This window comes from Centrocercus urophasianus, unplaced genomic scaffold (genome assembly GCF_019232065.1).
Source record: "Centrocercus urophasianus isolate 14NV4802_14NV808 unplaced genomic scaffold, USGS_Curo_1.0 seq_73, whole genome shotgun sequence".
NCBI lineage: Eukaryota > Metazoa > Chordata > Aves > Galliformes > Phasianidae > Centrocercus > Centrocercus urophasianus.
The window spans coordinates 11,672,304-11,693,069 of NW_024885344.1; the positions used below are offsets into that span (position 1 = coordinate 11,672,304).

At 43.6% G+C, this 20,766-nt stretch overlaps 1 protein-coding gene across 15 annotated transcripts in view; it reads left to right on the top strand.

Annotated features, from left to right (window-relative positions):
* The window catches only part of CACNA1C (calcium voltage-gated channel subunit alpha1 C), a 474,784-nt gene that overhangs the window by 425,455 nt on the left and 28,563 nt on the right, over window positions 1-20,766 (top strand). For 12 of the 15 annotated variants that reach the window (XM_042837682.1, XM_042837670.1, XM_042837684.1 and 9 more), the window contains 3 exons: window positions 13,651-13,683; window positions 16,722-16,850; window positions 19,768-19,833. In XM_042837682.1, the coding sequence (XP_042693616.1) occupies window positions 13,651-13,683; window positions 16,722-16,850; window positions 19,768-19,833 (228 nt within the window). The remainder of the gene's footprint in view (window positions 1-13,650; window positions 13,684-16,721; window positions 16,851-19,767; window positions 19,834-20,766) is intronic. The other 3 variants (XM_042837674.1, XM_042837678.1, XM_042837679.1) reach the window with 1 other exon arrangement.

Genomic DNA, 20,766 nt, shown 5'->3' on the forward strand with positions numbered 1-20,766 from the left:
GGAAGTCATCTGGAGGTTGCAGCTGTGTTGAGTTCTGAGGACAGATGCAGTAAGGGAGATACCAAGGTGTTCAGATGACATGAGTACTTGGAGATCTGTGCACAGATTTCGCCTTTAGTCTTTTATTTCTGAACAAAGCAGCTCAGGCTTAAACCAGACGCATGGAGGCTTTCCTTACAGTCATCCTGCTTTTGGTGTCAAGAGGCTTCATTTGATTTGTCATGGGCTCCCGCTCCCATTCTTTGGAATATCTGACAGCCTATACTCAAGTCTCCCTCTCACCTCCTCCTGCACTCTTCCCTTTTAACCCGCCCCTTCCTTTCTTCCTTTTCTGCCTCGCTTTCCTCTCCCTCGTCTCCAGCCACAGTAAACCTCACGAGTTCATTTTCACCCTCAATCAATGTGTCTGAAGGCAGAGAACCAGTGGCTCTAATCCTGCAGCCCTTACCCGGGCAGAACTGCCCTGGGGCATTCCGTCTTTGCAAGGGCTGGAGCAGGGGGCCCTGCTGACACAACCCTGTACACACACACACCCCGCAATGGGAGCAAGGATCGGTGGAAGGACGACATACATCTAGCCTGCACCTCAGTTGGGACTGGCACTCATCTCTGTCGCTGCGTCTGTCTGTCTGTCTCTCTGTCTCTGCCTGTCTGGTTCTCTTTGCTTCCACGCCCTTTGCTGCTCAAATTTTGGCCATCAGCTGCCACCAGTCACACAAACCTTTGCGGTTCCTAGAACTTGCAAGTTCGTCTGCCCAACCCTCCAGGAAAAGGCAGAAAAGACCTCCTTCCCCTTCCCCTCCCATCTCTCTTTCTCAAATGCCACCTGGGTAGCAGAGGCCTCCAAATGATGTAGCAAAGGGCTGGAGAAGCACAATGGCTTCTTTTGACATTCGTGTTGTCATACCCCTACTGCTGCCATCCTAGAAGTTGTATGTAGTCCTGAGCTATCCCTGTGTGTGTGTATATGTACGTATATGTGACTTGTTTTCTTTTTGGAAAAACCACTGATGAAATTGTTGGGGGGTGGGGGATATGGAGTTTGCCTTTTTTAATGCCTGGTAGTGTTTTTATCACTAGAATAACCCAGGTAACACACCACAGATTCCCTATGCAAGAAGCCACGTTGAAGCATGGTTGTGACCTGTAGCAGTGGTATATGGAGCTTTATTTTGCCTTTGGTGATCTTCAGCAAAGCTGCCCTCAGCTCTTCCCCAAATTAGGCTCAGATAATTCAAATTTGACCACCTTCCACATTTAACCAACAATTCTAGCACATATTGGTGAGAAGGAAGTACGGTAAGACTATCTGAGCACAACCATGTTTGAACAGGGGTGTTTTGGTTTTGTTTGTGTATTTTTTTGTCATGAAGATGGGGCCTCTTCTTTATTTTTTTTCTCTTTTGGCTTAAGAAATGTTGGTATTCTGAATGCATTTCCAGGGTCTGAAGTAAGATTTGCCCATTCAAAGAAGTGCTTTTGGCAATGGGACAGATTTTCTGTTAAAAAAAGTAATATATACATATATATATATATGAAATATGGGCAAACAGAAAAAAATGTGGGGGTTTTTTTGCAGAAAAGGGAGTAGTGAATGCCAATGACTACTTCCTCATTTACCTACTTGAGCTGTTGCTGGTGATTAACAATCTTAGCAATGCACTGTAGGAACAAAGTATGTTGTTTCCCCGTTGACAGACTCTCCATACCACCTAGATTTGAGGAAACACCTCAGTATTGCAGTTTCCACAAGACTTCTGGTTGGTTTAAACATTACTTCAAGTGCTTGGAATTATCCAAGTGTATTTTAATGTAGGGGAGATTTCAGAGCAGCATAAAAACAAGAGATTTTAGAACAACGTAAAAAGAGTATGTGTCTTACCATGTAAATTTAACCACACACATGCTGGTTAATTAAAATATGAGAAACAGAAGATAAAAAAACCCAGGAGAACATATTCCTGTAACCTAAATATAAAAGCAGTCAAAAGGAAGTTAGATAGCCCTATAGCTGTAAGCCTTATAAGCTGTACAATCCTGCCTGGAGTCCTCCTGGGTGAAAACATTCAGAGCTCACTTCAAAACTCAGGGACTGGACTGGGAAGTGGGGTGTTGCTTTTAATTCCTGCTGGTTTTGACCTCCCAACACCTTTGTACATTTTAAGTCTTTTAGGGAAAGAGTCACCATTTCATATTTGACTACAATTATTGTTTCAATGGCTAATAGTGAGAACACAGAGTACTACAGGCCTTGTCCTGAACTGGTTCACTGGTGACATAGGTGTGTGGCACATGTGTTTAAGTACAAAGGGTTCTTTAAAAAGCCACATCCAGTTTTCTTCTCCTTTTTCTGTGTATCACGTTAAAAAAAAAAGCTACAGTATTCTTGTATCAGCAGTTGCAGTACAAATACACTTACATTTTCTTTTTAATGCCAATGCATTTTTCTTCAAAGGCAGTTAAAATGTTCAAGAGAAAATAACATTAGAACTGCCCTAAGCTGGTTATATTTTCCATTGGCTTCCCAGCCAGGATAAGTTATTTCTGTTGGCTAGAAAAAGTTTCTTGTAACTTTCCCTAAACTCCAATAGAGTATCTTTCTATGAATCCATAGAAAAGCTCTGACTCCTTAAATCATCTCTGAGCAAATTAACATTACTTAGTGATAGCTTCCCAAGCACCAAAAACTAGAATTTCAGAAGAGTGCTCAGCTGAGTTCAGATCCAGCTAAGTCTGTCATCTAAGGCTGGTCCTTGACGCCAGGAAAGATGGTTTCTGGCATTTAACTCTCCTTTATATAAGATCAATTTTGCCTAGAACGCTTAAGGAATTTTCCAGGACTGCTATTCTGAATATTCAGATCGAAGTAATAAAGGGTGTGCAGTTCTCTGTATTTCATTCATTCAGGTACGTTGTAAAAGCTTCTGGTGTTCTTCCAAATTACCAGAGATTTTAGCATCAGTTCTCCAAGACCTCATTGTATGCACCATCTCTTACTATTATGCGTAGTTAGAGATCTGCTAACTGGTTCCAGATTGCGCTGCCAGTTGCAATGAAAGCAGCAAAGGTGATAGAGAAGGGGAAAAAATAAAAAGACAACTATTTTACATGTCTTCCTTTTTAAATTTCTCTTCCTCCCTATCTTCTTACCCCTAGCTTCTTCCCCCAAATTTTACTAAAATCTTGAGTAGCAGGGATCATGCTTTCCATTCTCAGGAGCACTGGGATTAATGTTCAGCAAGGCAGCAACCTCCACCTACTCTGTCAGTGATTTTCCCTTTCTTTCCTCAGCCAAGATTCCATCAGCCCAGGAGAAAGGCTGAAGCCTTTGTGGCGTTTTTGTGCCAGGCACTCAGCAGCAGTTCAGCATGGTGAAATGTACCGTTCTGCACACCCAAGTGTAAAGATCAACAGCAGTTTTTGAGGTTCCCATTATATTAATCCCTCAATGTGTTTTTTTGCTGATAGGCAGGAGAATGTGACCTCCCAGACAGATTTTTAATCAAAGGTAAACGCAACTAATTTTACTCTTTTTAATGTAGACAATATAGTGTCTACACAGATCCCACACCACTCTCTTCACAGGAACTGTCTGGCACAAGATGCCAAGAAAATGACTTCTGCTTGATGTATCTTCCTAGACATCTGCTAAGTGGGACCCATTCCCAGCTGCATCCAGATGACCTAGCTGTAGACACTAGATTGCTTCTTATGGTCAACTGATGATTGATAGCCAAGATTGTGGGTCTGGTTCTAATTGCTACTACAGCTGGCCATGTTGCAGAACAATGGGACATCCCAGCTGGTCCCATCCTCGTCTTCTGTCTCAAAATCCACTTTTAAAATAGGAGATGCCTGGCTGCAGACTAGGAGAAAATCTGCTTTGCCCAATGCCACATCAAGCGACTTCTTTTCTTAAGCTGAACAGACAAGAAGGCAAAGATGCCTTGGCAGTAAAGAAACACTTGTTAGTAGAAAGACAATAAAATAAATTGATATTTGGAGCTGGGGATTTTGCCTCATCTGTTTGCCCAGTCTGGGCACAGTAAATCATACCCAGTGGGAATTATCTTTCATCCAAACTATCCCTGCCATTTTTAAAAATTTTTTTAACTGACAAATTCATCAAATCCATAATCATCTTTTCTAGGAAAGAGGTGCAGAGCAAAAAAATATTGCTCAGTAGTTTTGTAACAGGTAGCTGCACTCTCCATATGACCATGTCTAACATGCTTCGATAATGCTGGAGATTGGAATTGGAATCCCAGAATGATTCCCATATTAACAGACAGAGATCGAGTGTGCATCAGAAAGCACTTCTTTTCTAGGAAACTTCATGTTGTGCATCAACATTGAATAACTTTCTAATTGAAAAAGCAATGAATTCACAGCGTATGAATGAAATCCTTACTGATACAAATCTTAAATGAAAATGGTCCATTGTAAACTCTCTCTTTTGGGCTGCTGGTGTCTCTGGCTAGCCTCTCTTGAGCAAAGATCCATTACTTAAAAGTAACAGGGTCTTCTCTTCCATCTGTATCCACTGTCACTTGCAAAGCAAAGTCCTGCTGCATTTGAAGAAAAGTAGGTGTTTTTTTCTCCTGGTGTCAATGAGATGTGCAGTTTCTTTAACCTTCATCAAAGCATAACTTGGTTAATTCATCTTCACCCTGCCCAAGAGCCTTTGGGCTTGCCAAAGGAAGGATCCTGGCAACAGTGCAGTCTTTGAGCTGGTAGGCTGCCTGCCTTCCTCCTTGGGAAAACATGATCTAGTCTCCCTTTGGCTCCCTTTGTGCCTGGAAGAGTTGCCAGACTAAAGACTGGATTTTATAGCAAACCACAGGCCTGCTTCTGACCTGTAACACCACTGGTGTAATTCTCTGTTAGTTGCACAGGAGTTGCAAATGTGCACTTTACTGGATTCGCTGCATCTCTGTAAACCATTCGTATTGAACTCACAGCAAACCTCTGGACAGATGGAGCCCTACAAAATCCAGAAGTTTACTCCTTTCTGCCATGTGCATGTGAGGCTGCCCAGAGAAACCCAGTGGCACCAACATGCAGAGGGCACCAAGTTTCATTCTGTTCTTTATTATTTCTTCTTCTTTATCCCCTTCCCGCACCATGTGATCCTATCAGCTAATTAATAAATAATTAACAAGTAGCTGTAGAAGAAGGGGCTCAAATGTTGAGCACATTGAAGACAAGTATAGCCACGACAGAGGATGGACTTGCTTCTAGGAATCTGCTTTGTTTATGAAATCAGCAGCCTCCAGGTAATATGAAGCCAGGGGATGATACACATCCTCTCAGTGCAATGGAGTATTACAGGATATTGGAGACAAGGAAAGCTCCTCAGGAAAGTCATCTTAGAGAGGAGCTTTACTGCTATTACCCTTTCCAAGACAGGCTGCAGGATGGCATGAGGAATGGAAAAGGCTGCACCTTGTACAGCACACAGCAGCATCGCTTTAAAGCAACCAAGACTGAGATGAATGTTTTGAACATCCTCTTTCTGTTTCGTTTCAAGACCAAAATTACAGAATTACAGAACGGTTTGGGTTGGAAGGGACTTCAAATCCCACCCAGCTGTGGGCTGCCACCCAGCAGCTCAGGCTGCCCATGGCCCCATTCAGCCTGGCCTTGAAAAGCCCAGTGATGGGGCACCCACAGCTTCTCCGGGCAGCTGTGCCAGAGCCTCACTGCCCTTTGAGTAAAGAACTTCCTCCTAATATCTAATCCAAATCTCCCCTCTTTTAGCTTAAAACCATTCTCCTTTGTCCAATCAGTGGTATGGTCTTAGTAAACAAGAACCTCAACAGACAAGTCATGTCAGAAGTTCACTCTCTATTTGTAGCCCTCTAAAGCAGCTGAGTTTTCAAAATAATATTAAAATAAGAAGATGATGAATCTGTTTAGGTGTTTGGAATGGGAGAACCTGGAGATGAAAAGAACAGTCTTCAGGAATGAGTCAAAACCAGAACCAGGCTGTGCTCCATCTGGATTACCTCACCAATTTCCCTCACTCCCTCCCAGACACTAGAAAGAAAAGAAGAAGAAAAGAAAAAAAGAAGAGAGAGAAAAAGCAGAATGACCAACGTAAGAGATAATGTAAATCTTCCTAAAGAAATGGAGGAGAAGAAGTCTGTCTTTTCCATCAGAATGCTAAATACACTGCTGAATTGGGTGCTTAAAAACCATGTTAAGTTTTTATCTGGAAAAGATAGTGAGACCTGCTGGACTATTTAGAAACAGCAGAGAGGAGACAATTGGCATGGATGGTAACTGAGCAGAGGAAATCTGGAGACCTGGGAACTCTCTGTTCTCACTTTTTGTCTGTTCCAGTCTTGCTCAGTGGCTCCCAGAGTCATCAGTCTGCTCTGGGCTGGGGTAACTTCATTACCTCCTGTTGGAATGTTTGTCCTGTGGACCAGGAATGGGGCAAGTGAGAAGGGAACTGGAATGGAAAAAGTCCACTCTATCAAATATGGAATCAGGCAGAGGTGTTCAAATCAATTAAAACCTCTCCTCAGCTGACACTCAGAGTAGAAAATCTTTTAAATTACTCCACCTTTAAAACTGTAAGTTTCTGCATACAACTGGCCTTTCAACATTTATTTTTATGACTTAGTTTATCTTCGGAGCCTTCATTTCCAGTTGTTCTAGGGCTTTGTTTGCCTACCTGTAACACAAAATACAAATAACAAAACATAGGCAAGCTGCACCTGCTTCTTCAAGTCCTGTACTTGTACCTGAAGATGAATGCTGCATCTCTGAGTGTTTAATATCTTCTTGTTTCATAGGAACACCCCAAGTCTGATTACCATAAGACTTGAACTCATCATTTACCCAGAGCTAATGAGAAGGATTATTAAAACATCCTGAAAATTATGAACAATTTGCATGGATATACTTTACCAATTGTTCTGCTTTTCCTCTGAAAGTCATGAAAAAAACAGAGCTTTCAGCTGTGTATAAAGGGATTCTTTCATTAACTGCCCAGTAATTGTCAATCTAAGGTAATTTGCATAGCCAAATTAGAGCAATTGACTTCCCTTATATTTACCTTAAGCGTTTGAAACTGTGAGATAACTGTCTCACAATTTCATGGATATATATATGAAATTAATTAATAACCTATTCAAATTGGTATGATTTGCATATTTGAAGCTAATTAGTAGAGCGAGCTCTAGAATTTCAAAATCTTAGAATACGTAGGAAATAAAGGGGAAAAAGCAGCTGGAAAACACACTTGCTGTAAAAGTTTCCTCGACACTATTAACTGGTTTTGGAATAGGCTTTTGTTCACACAGCAATGCTAGTACTTAGCCTGAGATCTGAGGTCGTATGGAATCTATGTGATACATAAATATGTATATCTTGCATTTGTATGTGCTAGCACTGCGTGTGAATTGACACGCATAGTGCTGGCAGAAAGGTAATGGCAGCTCCTCGTACTGCACTAAATAAAAATGTAGTTGCCCAGGGCAGGAGATTTTCTGCAGGGCTGCTGGAGGATTAGCCTGATACATCGTTCTTCCCAAGGAAATCAGCAAGCTGTTCACCATTTGCCCCAGTAAAAGCAGCATCATATGCGCTGACTCCCTGTTCTCCTGTAGGGTGGTGCTCTTTTCTAATGGATGCTAAAACCACATCTCAGCGTGTGGAAATGATCCCAAAAATCTCCACTGCTTCACCCAAGCAGACTGGTTTTTTTCATAGTTACATAACATCTCTAATTGAAACAGTAACTCTAATTGACACGAAAACTCGTATTGATATGTGCAAGGGTAAAATGTCAGATTTTAACTTCACTAACATTTCTGAAATGTATTTTTCAACACTGCCATGTTTCTGCAGGATATTTCAGCGTTCTTCTGATAGAAAATGCTCTTGTAGCAAAGAAAATAACTCTGGCTAGTTTAACTCGTAATATTCCCACAAATTCTCGAAGAAATGTGCACTTAATGAAAGAATACAGCATTTGAACAGCTTGCCTGGCTTTAAAAAAAAAAAAATCCTGCTAATAATTTGATTTTGCTGTAAAGTTGTAGGAATTGAGAATTATGCCATCTGCAATCCAGTAATACTCACTGTCAGAGAAATAGCAGATACATTTCTGCCAGGTCTTATCATAACTTGACAGACTTTGGTGGCAGGTGGATTATCTCTGGTATTTATGATTAAAACCACACACAGCAGTGGCAGAGAGATGACTCTGGAGGGGGTTGTGGTAACTCCTTGGTGTCATGGCAGGCTATCACTTGCTAGCAGCCAGGCTAATTTCGAACCCTGACTTTTCCTCTCCCTGCACAAGGACACGTGTTACTCAGCTTCCTCAGGTCTTTCAGCTTTTTACACTACAGACACAAGAGAAACTCCAGTGGCATGGCCTCTAATCACATCTCTGTGGCACTGATAAATTCTGGATCTCTCCTTCTCCTATAGCCTAGTAAATTCTTGGTCCTCCTGAAGCTTGTGTCATCTTAGACCACTTCTCAGCCTGTGAGTGACCCACGTGTGAAATAAACATCTCCAGAACAGTAGTGCTATTGGCTTGCAGCTGCCTTATTTGTGCCCTAATCTTGACAGCCAGTCAAGATTAAAGTGGCCAAAAAGCTGAAATAATCCTTCCGTTCTTTCTCCCCCTCTGTAGCAACAAAATCAAAGCACTGTTTGCCCACCTGGTATTCCTAATGAACATACTTTTAATTTAATTCCCTTCTGAATCTTAATTATATTTGTATGGTGAGGTAATTTGCTCAGAATGTCTCTTTCCACCATCATTTTGTGCCTAAGAATGCTACAGATGCAGTGTGGCTGAAGTAGACCACACTCATGGAGGACTTCAAAATACAAGCCTTGAGCTCAAGAGGACCAATATTCTAGAGCTGCAAATTAATTACACAGCACTGCTGCCAGCTCAGGTGAACTCTGCAAATTCTCAGAGGCATCCTTCCTGGAATAAGTAATAAAAAGCAAGTGGTGATTTATCACCCCCTTCTTCATGGGAGAACCAGTGGACAAGTTTCCAGCAGATATGGCATCTTCATGGGTAACTTTTCATTCTCTGATCATCAACAGCAATCAAAGAACCAGCGGACATTCATCACTAGCAACCAACTACTGTGAGTGGTCTCTTAAGAGCTTCATGCACAAGCTATGTTCTCCTCAGTGGAAAAATCCCATTAGTGATTCTTAGTCACATAAGGTAACATAAGTATCTGACCAGTTTGATTTTGTGAGGAATACCAAGATGCAATCATGTCACGGTGCTACAGTCTCGGATTTCCTCTCATCTCTTCAAAACTAAGGCTGCCAGGCAAAATTAGAAATGTGGCCAGTGCAGCATTGTGTTAACTGAGACAGCTCTACCTACCAAAGCACCAATAACTGTGTGCATTAAGCTGATTACCAGTTCTTCCTATCAAGCCAGGCTGGATTCTGCCTTGCAAAGGATTACAAAACTAGCTTCCTTCCTACAAACAGAACATGGCTTGCTGGAAAGTAAAAAGTTTTGCTTCTCAAAGGCAGGGAGAAACTCAGCTTGGACTTCCTAACACGGATTAGAGCTTCAGTGTATCCTGTAGTATAAAAAATGGCTAAGTAATGGGAATGCCACCTGCCCGTGCTATCATCCCAGCAATAATCAGACTTCTATAAGTACTGCCCAGCAGTTATGGAGCCTCCTTGGATTTACTAATTCACTATATGATGCACGATCCTAATGGAGTTCCCCTGTTTCTAGGTGCTATTTTTTCTGATGTAGTTTTCCCTTGTAGTTGTCAGAAAACCAGCCAAAAAGAACCAGGTAGCTCAAACTTCTCAAAGTGGTCCTCTATCTCTAATGTTCCACAGGGACAAGGAGGGATTGATGCCTCTTCTTAGGATTTTTCTACTGAAACTTTGATTTGAATTTATTAGCTCGCCTTATTATTTTCTTCTAAGTCACTGTGTATCAGAAAATATTCTAAGCCAGGGCTCTTTCAAGGGTCTTCAATACTACTGTGATGGTATAAAGTCTTCTTGCTCATATTTTGGCCTCTGTTCTTACAGCTCTTTAGGGCCAAGTCATTCTCTCTCCAAAACTTACAGAATTTCAAGATGGGCAGCGTTTTGTAGTACAGTATTGACTGTTATATATTGCCCTTAAAACACTGAAACTGGTTCTCCCAGAATGCAAATTTTATCCTCTCCTAATTTACGAAGCGTGTTGGATTCAGCATCTGGAACGCCCCTAAACATATTTCTCCAGCAATATTTCCTTAACTTGGTGGCATGATCAGATATGACTCAAATGTGAGTCAGCATGTATGTTCAGGAGATTCTGGCCCACTCCCACCTAGCTAGGTGGAGCAGTACTGGTTAACCAGAGAGCAGGACTGGCAGGAAGACAGAACAGTTACCATATTCTGAGCTGTGCCCTCTAAGATTTTAAGTATCTCTCTGTTGGGTAAACATGCCTTCCTTCCTGGGAACCTTCTTACCTGGGATCTTGAATCATAATGGGTACAAGCTGTGCCTTTTATTTTGGGGCTCGTAGAGGCTTTAAGGATGGGCAGCAGCTCAAGCAGTGTTTCCGTGTGTGCTGACACATACTAAACATGGTAAAAATAACATACATGTGGGCAGCAAAATTCTGAGGAGTTTTCCAGACATGTTTCAGGGATCTCCGTCTTTATCCTAGTGAATCTTTATGTTGACTTCTAGGACCTGCCTCTCTATTTTTTGACCTTTTCTGCTCCTTGACATCTGCTGCCTTTTTAAATACGTTAACATCAAGAATAAATCTAAATAATAATAATAATAAAAGGAATGGCCCAATCAGCTCAGTGCATTCATCCCCACTGAGTGCCTTTACATGGAAGTATCCTGCCTCAGATGTATCTCTTGCCCCTCTTAACCTGCAGATTCCTTTTTGTGTCACTCTTGGCTGTGTCTCTGGACTTGCTTGTGACTTATACTTGAGGTCTCTTTTCTCTGTGATGGAAGTTGCTCAGAACATCATCTCTTGGTTAATCTCACTGTTATTGTTGTTTCCCTTTTTGATTCAGTTACGTGCATAGTACTTGTCCCCCAAATGGCAAGAGCGAGGTAGAATAGAGCAAAGTTACTTTGCATGTTAGACCTTAAGCAGAGGAAGAGATGACTTCAAAAGAGTTCAGCCAAGGCTTCTTTTTGTTACATGGTGTTGCTTATCCAAAACCTCCTTCAAAGATAATAAACAGCTGAAGATTTGCTGTAGTACGTTGTTCTGAGATACGCAGAAATAAAATCTTGTCTGCTTTAACTGGGCATTCAACACTGACTTTAATTCCAAGTACCTATCATCATGTTTCCATCCTTCATTCTCAGGTGCCAGGTGCTTGTCTTTGTCCTTAAATTGGCGTGCTCTCATCATTTGCAAGGTTACAGATTCTCAGAGAATCTAGCGATGGCTTTCTGCATTATCATTAGGAATGGCCAAACTTTAAAAGTTACAGTAACAGGTTCTCAGGTATCCCTGCTCAGGTCCATGTGGTGACTCTTTGGCATTCATGGAAAATGGTAGTATTTGTTTCCCCTCTCAAGCTGAGGATTGATTCTGCCCCTATATACCTAAGCACAAAATACCATAGAGTACAAGCATATCGAGAGCCTCAACCCATTTTGCTAGTTTGTACAGGTATCACCTGCCAGCATTAATGGAAACTTTCCTGTGCTGCTTTGGAGCACTTACTGTAGGTAGGGATACACTATGTTCCATATTTGACTCCATCTTAAAGCATAGACCAGTTACTTAAGGGAATAAAAGAGGAGTACGTCAAACTCTGCTCCATGTCTTAGTGACATGGATACTCAGAGCCTCTGGTTCCTAGTTCTCCAACATGTTGCCAGCTTCCTCTAAGTTGAGCATCCCATATCAACAGTACCATCTTAGCTTGTTACAGTCATATCCTTTTATACAGATTTTTTACTGTTACATAACTATTTTCCTCACTTCCTGATGAAGCACTGAAAATATCAAACTGACAATGAAGTTACATTATTCCACAGTAACTTACAAGGCTTCTTCAGACAGACAGTCAGAGATACACTGCCATTGTCAGCTAGGAAGGATGGAAAATCCTGAAAGGTTCTGAAAAATTTTTTACTTCCTTCAACCAGTTTGGAGGAGCTTTGTGCCTTCTACCAGGAAAGCAGTAACTTGCAGAATAAAGCTCCTGTTGTTAGAAAAGATTATTTGCAAAACTGATAGGAGGAAAGAGTGTGGTACAGAGAAAAGCACTGCTGGAAAGGAGAGATTTGCCCAGCAACACAAAATCAAAATCTCTGCCTGGGCTGTAAGAAACATTCCCATGGGCAGTTCTCCCTTTTTGGCATTCAAGCCAACATTTGCCTGTATATGTGATATGAAAACACAAGCAAACGTGAAAGAGGAGGAGAAAAACAATGAAAGCTGTCCCTACCAAACCAACAAGTTAACCCAAAAGAATATTGCATGATCAGATATAGCTTGGCTTTTTAATTCATCTTATTTGCCTATAACACCAAATTGTCTAATCATCCAAAATACAGAGTTTATTTAGGTAATACAGTGACAGTTTTGTTAGTACAGTGCCCTTGGAGAGCAGAAGCACACTGATTTGGCACTAGAGGTGAATTTTGCCATTGGCAGAGAAGGTCCATCAGTTTCAGTTTTGGTAGCATAGTTAAAGGAAGCAGTGTAAGACAGGCTTGACATGGAGCATATGGCAGAAATTGGAGTCTGGAGGGTTATACTGCCATTGCACCAAAGGATTTCTGATAACATTGCCTTTATTTAATTTTTAATTCTGCTTCTTACACATAAGGGTATTTGCTGCCTTGAGTGTTTTTTAGAATTGCTTTCAGTATTGGAAATGCCCCCAGGAGTTGATCAAGAAGTGTCAGGAAGAGTGTTTGCAGCAACTACACTCTTCCAGGGAGGACTGGGGCTCAGCTCAGGTGAGCTTGGCCTCAAACAACGCATCCAATGGGTGCTGCAGCTTTGCTGAGGTGGGTGAAGGGTAGAGCAAGCTAACCAGCCTTACTAATCTGCTTTTCTAATCAGCTGGCAGTAGGCATTTAGGGTTGACAAGAACTGATTGCACTGTCCCAGACATTTTCTTAGTAAGAACAATGTAATCATCCAGAACTATGTGTAGGGAAATGGGGGTATATAAATAGAGAACTTTGCTTTAGCATTGGGATGTTGTGGATTTAGTTAGACTGATGCACTAGAAGCTGGCTGCTCCCTATGCAGTCATTGCTGGATCTGGGCTGAGGAACTGAATCTAGTCTTGTACCCAACTTGGCTGCGGTGATGCAAGAAACATTTTAACATTATCTATACCTCACCTGCCTGGATTCTGGGATGTCTAGCACTGAGGAAACAACAGGTCAAATTTACATGTGGTGTTAGTGGATGCAGCTCACATTGTTGAATTCAATGGGAGTTGTACCTACTTCTGCCGTGGCCAGCTTTGATCCTGGACATCCTAAGGAATGAGCCCAGCCTCTTGTGCATTACTTTCACACTCCTTTTTGCCCTTTCTGCCATTTTGTTGCTCCTGTTAGCCAAGACCTAGTTTACTAGGGCTCTTGATTGAAGACTTATTACAGCTTATTTCTGTCTGCCTTTCTTTAAAGCCAGCTGAAAATACCCAATGCTCTTCCTCTATGGTAAGACCGAAAATACAGACCACCCTCCTAGCTTCTGTGACACTCTTTCTAACACACTCCTTTATTCTCTTTCCCCTGATCACAAGTTCTCTCTCCAAGCCCAGCCTAGTTATTTGTGCATGAAGCTGCCATGTTGTGTATTGGTGTGAGTCTGGTGTTCACATGAGCTGTGAATATGCTGCACATGTGTATTTCTTGTGCATCCTGAGCTTTCCTTTGGTCAAGTTAACTGTCGTTCTGCCTTCTAATGAATCACTAAGAGAGAACACGACCTGTTCAGATTTCTTGTTAGCCATGAACTACATCACTACCAACGTGATGACTTTGCAATGAGATTTCATGTCCAATTTTACAGACTGGAAAAGGAGTGAGATTCTGAAGCTCCTCTTTGGTGAGGTGTTGCTGCTGTAACGTATGAGTTTATAGTATGTACTATAACCATGCAACGGTGCACATAAATTGTACTGCTTTGGTGTACAAGGAAGTTCCTACACTGCACCAGCAGAGCTTCAGTGACTCCATTCTGTGATTGCCACTCTGGAGTACTTTCCTCCTCTGACAAAGATGTGCCTTCAAAAGTCTGGATGGATGCTAGGAAAGAGTAAGCAAATCTACTCAGACACTTACACGTTAATGTGCAGCCACCTTGTTTCAAAATGGCCTCAATCTCCTGAGGCATCACTGATTAATTTTGGCTGAGTGCTTCGATGTCACTGAGTTACAGAGATCTGTGTCAGGGACGAATTTCACAGAATCACAGAATTGCAGGGTTGGAAGGTACTCAAGCGATCACTGAGTCCAACCCCCTCCTAAAGCAGTGCCCTTTGTTGCACGATAGGTTGCACAGGTAGGGGTCCAGATGGGTCTGGAATATCTCCATAGAAGGAGACTCCACAACCTCTCTGGGCAGCCTGTTCCAGTGCTCTGTCACCCTTACCATAAAGTTCTTCTGTGTTTATTCCACGCTGCCCACTTTTTAGATCTTCTCAACCTTGGGACCTAAGGAGGGCAGGGACAGTTGTCTGCTTTCATCCCCTGTCTCCTCTCAACAAGACAAAGCAGTGTCTGTCTAGGCCCATGTCCTATCATGCTGCCATCCAAAGAGCTAAGCCCAGAAGGAGCAGCAGCAGCAGTTAGGATGAGAAAAACTTTCTTTTTTTTGTCACAACCCCAGCAGTCGTGATGTCCACACTACTTTGGAATTTAAACCTCAATTCTTTTTAGGTGGTACTGGAATTTAGCTCCTTAGGGAAAGTGAAAAGGAGACCATAGGGCTTCTGTAGAACTGGGGGATGTACACAGCCCTACAGCTAGCCCTCTGGGACTGTAGTTCTGAAGTCATTCAATGCCAAGATTTTTGATTTCTTGACAGCTATATTCCCACCTTCACCTCAGAGCCATTCCCTCCAATTCACTGAAGCCCCCGGGCTGTTGCTCAAGTCAGAACACAGGAATGGTGAGATTTAGGGAGCAATCAGCCATTTCCATGGCACAGCCTATTCCCCCCATCTTTTTCACCATGCTACTGTGTGGGCAGCCAGGATCAGCCTTTGCTGCAGACTGGAGGAGGCTGCCCAAAATACCCACTGGTGATTCACATGGATAGACAGACAGACTGCAGCTGTACTGCAGTTCTGAGGCACTGCAGGCACACAGCAACAGACAGGGCTGAGAGGCAGCCAGGTGGATGAAGCCAAACACAAACCAGCATGTCCCAGGTGGGAAACAGAAGATGCTCGCAGCATCTTCATCTGCCCGTCTGGAGTTTTAATCCCAGAAATGCATATACGAGAGGTTTCTGTGCCTCAGGTTTTATCAGAAATAGAGACAGCTGCAGCTTTTGCTGCCCTGTGACAGGAAATCCCAAGGGTCTGTTCTCTCTTGGTTTACACAGTGGTGAGTAGTTAACAGCAAGGGTGATCTGCACTGTTTCTTCCTCCAAAATGTTGCTCTTTTGGTGTTTCGACTCCAACTTTGCAGGATAGGTGTGGACAGAACAGGGGTCTCTGAGCCCTTCATTGCAAGCCAGGTGGCAGGGTGACAGTGTTATCTCTGTATGTGACAGAAGACTATATTCCCACAGTGCTTCTAGTGGAAACCAGGAGCTCTGCAGTCTGCGTGCAGTATTTTAGGGAGTTAATGAGCTGGGAAACATTGCATTGCTGTGCCTTGTGCTAGGCAGCAGGGCCTCCGCAGGTGAGCCTGCTGGCATCTGGGCAGTCAGAAGGAGATTGTCTTCACATGTGTGAAGTCTTAGGAATGTCAGAGTCGGTTACAGGCCCAGGGGAAAATGCTTAGGGACAAAGCAGATGCTGTGAGAAAAAAAAAAAAAAAAAAAAAAAAAAAAAAAAAAAAGGCTATTTAAAAACACTGCACGCTTGAACAGTAGCAGAGAAGTCAAAATAAAACATTAAAAAAAAAAAAAAAAAATAAGGAAGAAAGCAAAAAGGCAGATCGCAGACTGTGGGAAGTACAACAGGGTCATGAGAAATGCACAAGGCCCAAATGCAGAGCAGCGAGTGCAGCTCAGCCCCAGCAGCATGGCCGCAGCAGGGCCACCATTGGTACACGTAGTGCCAGCATCCCGTTCTGGATCTCAGAGCAGACCTGGGACCTGCTGTTTCCCAGCAGAGCAAGTGGCACGTGGCCGGTGCCTAGAGATGCTGACTGAGGGGCTCACTGGGATCAACCATCTGAGACAGGTCCATAGAAGAAGTATCTCTCTTCTCCCATAAAATAGCACAGGAGCATTGCATCCTGGCACTGTTAGAGGGAATGTAATGAGGGGAGCATCATCAGACCCTGATCCTCAAAGTCCAGCCAAGCTGAAAGGAGATTCTGATGGCCTAGGAAGCCTCGTAGATAACCTCACCGGGAGAGAAGGCCCATCCATGGTGTGCAGGGTCACTGCAAGCCCAGGGAGCATTACCAGGATAAGGAACAGTGCAGTGAGCTCTCAGCATAGCGTGCTCTATGGCCCAGGGCCCTTGTTTCTCTCGTGCTGTTGTAACTCCTGCCTCTGTGACAATGGCTTCCAGAACGCAGAGGAAAACTCTCGCATCTCAATCACCTTCTTCCGACTCTTCCGTGTGATGCGTCTTGTGAAGCTCCTGAGCCGAGGGGAGGGCATCCGGACACTGCTTTGGACCTTCATCAAATCCTTCCAGGTACCCCTTCACTTGTTTCTATAGGTCATAGCCCTTCCGTTTTTCTCCCCTTGGCTGCCCCGCAGGATGAGTTTCACCCCCACTGCCTAAGTCAAAGAATGCTCAGCAGAGCAGCACACACAGGCAGCATGCAGCACAAAGGAGCCTCAGGCAAAAGGAGATCACAGTGGATGGCTGCCTGGGTATGAGTTTCATCTTTAAAGCATGAGTAATTGCTTGAGACCCTCCTGAACCTCCTTGATGGTTCTCTTCAACTCAATTACTGTCTGAAACTGTTTGTTTTTTTTTCTTTCTTTCTTTTTTTTTTTTTTTTCTCCCCCAATTTTGGCTGTATTTTATAACTTGTTTTAAGTGGAACTCACAGGGGAAGGCAAGGGTCTCAATTAAATTTCCCTTGAGCCTTGTTTTGAGGATTCCAGTGAATATTAGGGGTGTGGGCCCCATGCTTTCATCCAGAAAGAATTTCACCTTTTCAGCCCTAAACCTTTGGCCTTGGTAACAGTGACAAGTTATTGGATCACTGATGCTTTCACCCTGTAGACAGGTGCATTTCAGTGGTAGGTGAAGTACCAGAGGAGAGAGTGGAGGCAAAAGAGACCAGGCAGGTTAAGAATTGTCACCCCTGGTGATGAAACAAACACCAAGAGAGAGCTTATTGCTAGTAAAAAAGCTTCCAACACAGACTCTAATCTAGCATAGAAAAACATTTGTCAAAGATTAAGCAAGTTCCTGCCTTTTGTGAGTGCTTGATAAGGAGGTAGTGAGCCAGCACAACCTGTCTGATAGTTGGGGCGAAGCTGGAGAAAGCATCAGGTTATTACTTGAGCTACTCCAGTGGGAGCCATTTTGTCTGCATGCACAGGAATGAGGTTCCCTTGGCACCACTCAGTGTCCCTGATGGATGGAACAGTCACACTTTTGCAGTTCCTGGTCCCCCGCCCCTTGCCTCCAAGCTCCTCCAGCTTGCTCTTACCCTGAGCTCAGTGTGCCAGGGCTCTCGGCTGGAGAGGATGACGTGGATGGGAAAGGGAGTGCCTGGTGCTTCAGTGACCTTCAGACCTCTGTGACTGGAGAGTCACTTTTAGACAGAGTTGAAGGGTGATGGGAGAAAGTATCAGGGGAGGTATCTTCCATAGCAGGGGGAAAAAAAAACAAAAAAAAACAAAAAAAACACCCACTGAGCAAGTTTCTTTCTCCTTTAAAGCCCTTAGCTGTTTATAACATAGTATTCTCTGCTTGGAGCTCCTCCTCTTGCAACTACTTTATAGCTAAGAATAGGCCCAGCGCAGAGCTCCCAGCTCAGCCACTCCCACCGCCACAATCTGGGATCCCTGCAGATTTTGTCTGGCACAAGCTCTTCCCCGTGTCCCCACATGCTTCCAGGAAGTGTTGTTGTTCACACAGGGCAGCCTCAAAAGCAGCGAACTCATGCAAGAGTTCAGATCCCATCATGACCACGGTGCACGCTGGGCGTATGATGCCTTATATATAGCCCAGGACACTGGTCAGAGGAGAGCCTGGTGGGAAAATGCTCAGCGGGGTTTCCGCAGGAGAGAGAGCAGCAGAGAGCAGGCTGGTGGGTGGGAGGAGTAGGAAGCGAGAGGGGTGCTGAGGGCAAGGCGAGGCCGTGGGAAGCAGAAGGACAAAGTGGTAAATGCAGGGAAAGACAGAGCTGGAGGAGGACAGAGCCAGGGGAGGGGAATATGGGAGATGGGGAATTCCCATGGGGAGTAATGGACAGAGATGAGAGGGAAGGTGCGTCAGTGGGCTGAGCAGAAAAACATGGAAAAAGGTTAAGGGCCAGGTGGGAAGACGTTCTTCCAAGCCCCATGTGAAAGATGGAACTGATAAGGTTACGCCCATCTGGACACTGACAGACATTTTTCAAAGGTTTAACTTACAGCTATTTTAATATTCAGTTCTCTTTGAGATTACTTTTGCAGGTCTTCATCAAATCCCGATGGCAGTCAGTGAAAATTCCTCAGTTTTTCCTGTAGGATTGAGTCCTACTGAATTGAAGCATAAACTTGAAATGTGTAAATAATTTCATGTTAAAAAATAATAAGAAGAAGAATGTTGTAGATCCGTAAAATGAGGTGTTCAAAATCCTGACCAGGAGCTGTACTGACATTTTAGGATAAATACTACTGCCTGTTGCCTTTGAAGTGAGGTCTGGAAATCTCTGGCCTGAGTACTATATATTTCAAAAGCAATAGGGTAGAAAGTGCCTTCTCAAAGACCCAAGACTGTGAGGGCCTGAGCTGTGTCCTGATTCCTGCTAGCATGGAGGAAACCAAGAGCACTCAACGCTTTGCTGATTGCACAGGCCTCTTCCTTATGAGGCAGCTCTGTGTATCAGGGCTCTGCATTTCCTCTTCAGCAGCAGATCACTGACACGTAGGGCATGGCAGACACCATCACAGACACCTAACACTGAGCCAGGAACAAAGCTCTGGCTGCCTTAGGTACTTAGGATGGGATCGGCCATTGAAGGAGAGACCTTGAAGTTGGGTCTGGGCAGCTGTTGCATTTTTTATTTCACCAGACTGGGTCCTGAAAATAAATAAATAAATAACAGTTAGAGGACATTGCCATTCGGGACGGAAGGATAGCAGTTACAGTAGTTTTCTCCTGCCTGTAGGCAGCTGTGTGGGCTGTTTGTGCCCTGAATTCCCCCACTCAGCCAAGGGCAGGAATAGCTCAAATGGGGCAGAGCTGCAGCGTCCCGGAGAGGGAGCAGAGTCAGAGCCCGGCTGGGCTGGGAGGGAACAAGGGCAGGCAAGTGTGGGCCTGTGTCGGCATCTAGTGGCCACCTGGTGAGTTACAGCCTCTGCCCGGTTTTCCCAAGCCTGTGCTGCAGAGCCCTTCCAGGATGCCAGGCACGGTGGAGACACGTCTCTTTCTTTCTCATTTCTAGGCTCTCCCCTATGTGGCTCTTCTAATAGTGATGTTGTTCTTCATCTACGCCGTGATCGGGATGCAGGTAGGTCATGCTAATGAGCTCAACTGCATCTTTCTCCTCCTCTTAGAAGTGTGAGGACTGACCTGTAAGGTCACTAGGTCCACATGTAGTTGTAGAGGCTTACATGAATGTTTTCCCCAAGCAAGGTAAGAAGGCAGCTAACCTTGATTGGAAAGCATTGTCTGCATGTGCACTTCCAAAAGAAGTAAGTAAACCCGCTCCAGCAAAACCAAAAAAATGACCCAGTTAATGATAAAACACAGTATAAAATCAATAAAAGGAATGTGCCAGCCCTCCACACCACACTCCCAAAGGAATACCCAGAAACTCTGGCAAAGGTGAATTATTGCCTTGCTCATTGGCTCAAAAGAGTTGTTTCAGTGGGCTCGTGGCCATGCTGCTCTGAGCAAACCCCATTTTTCTCTCCCATCACTTTCATGCTGGCCTGATTCTACTGGCTCATAAAGAGCAGCTTTTGATTTACACCCTTGAAGGCAAATATGGGATCAGAACCAATGTACCGACTCTGTGTTTGTGCCAGTTCTTCAGGAAGCTGCATCAATACAATATCCTATTCAGCTTGCAAAATGAACTTGGAACCAGACTGAGCATTCATCTGTGCAAGGAACTGATGTTGCATACAGACCATTGAAGACAGCATGTGATAGAGGCATGGTCTGTGACAGTCCCAGCCTCATTTGCTGTGCTTCTTTTCAAACTAAGCTTCACTTTCCACTTCTGTGTTAATCAAAGATCTCAGACAAGTCGGCCATCTGGGACCAGAGACCATAGCATGAAAAGGCAAGGCATAATTATTTCCAGAGGTCTTTAACCACAACAGGCTTCTTGGTTTCACAATGCACACAGAAGTTGTAACAAAATTCATCTCACCTTTCTGACCTTATTTTAATTTGTTTTCTGTTACTATAATCACATCTTTTCGTAGGCTCCATC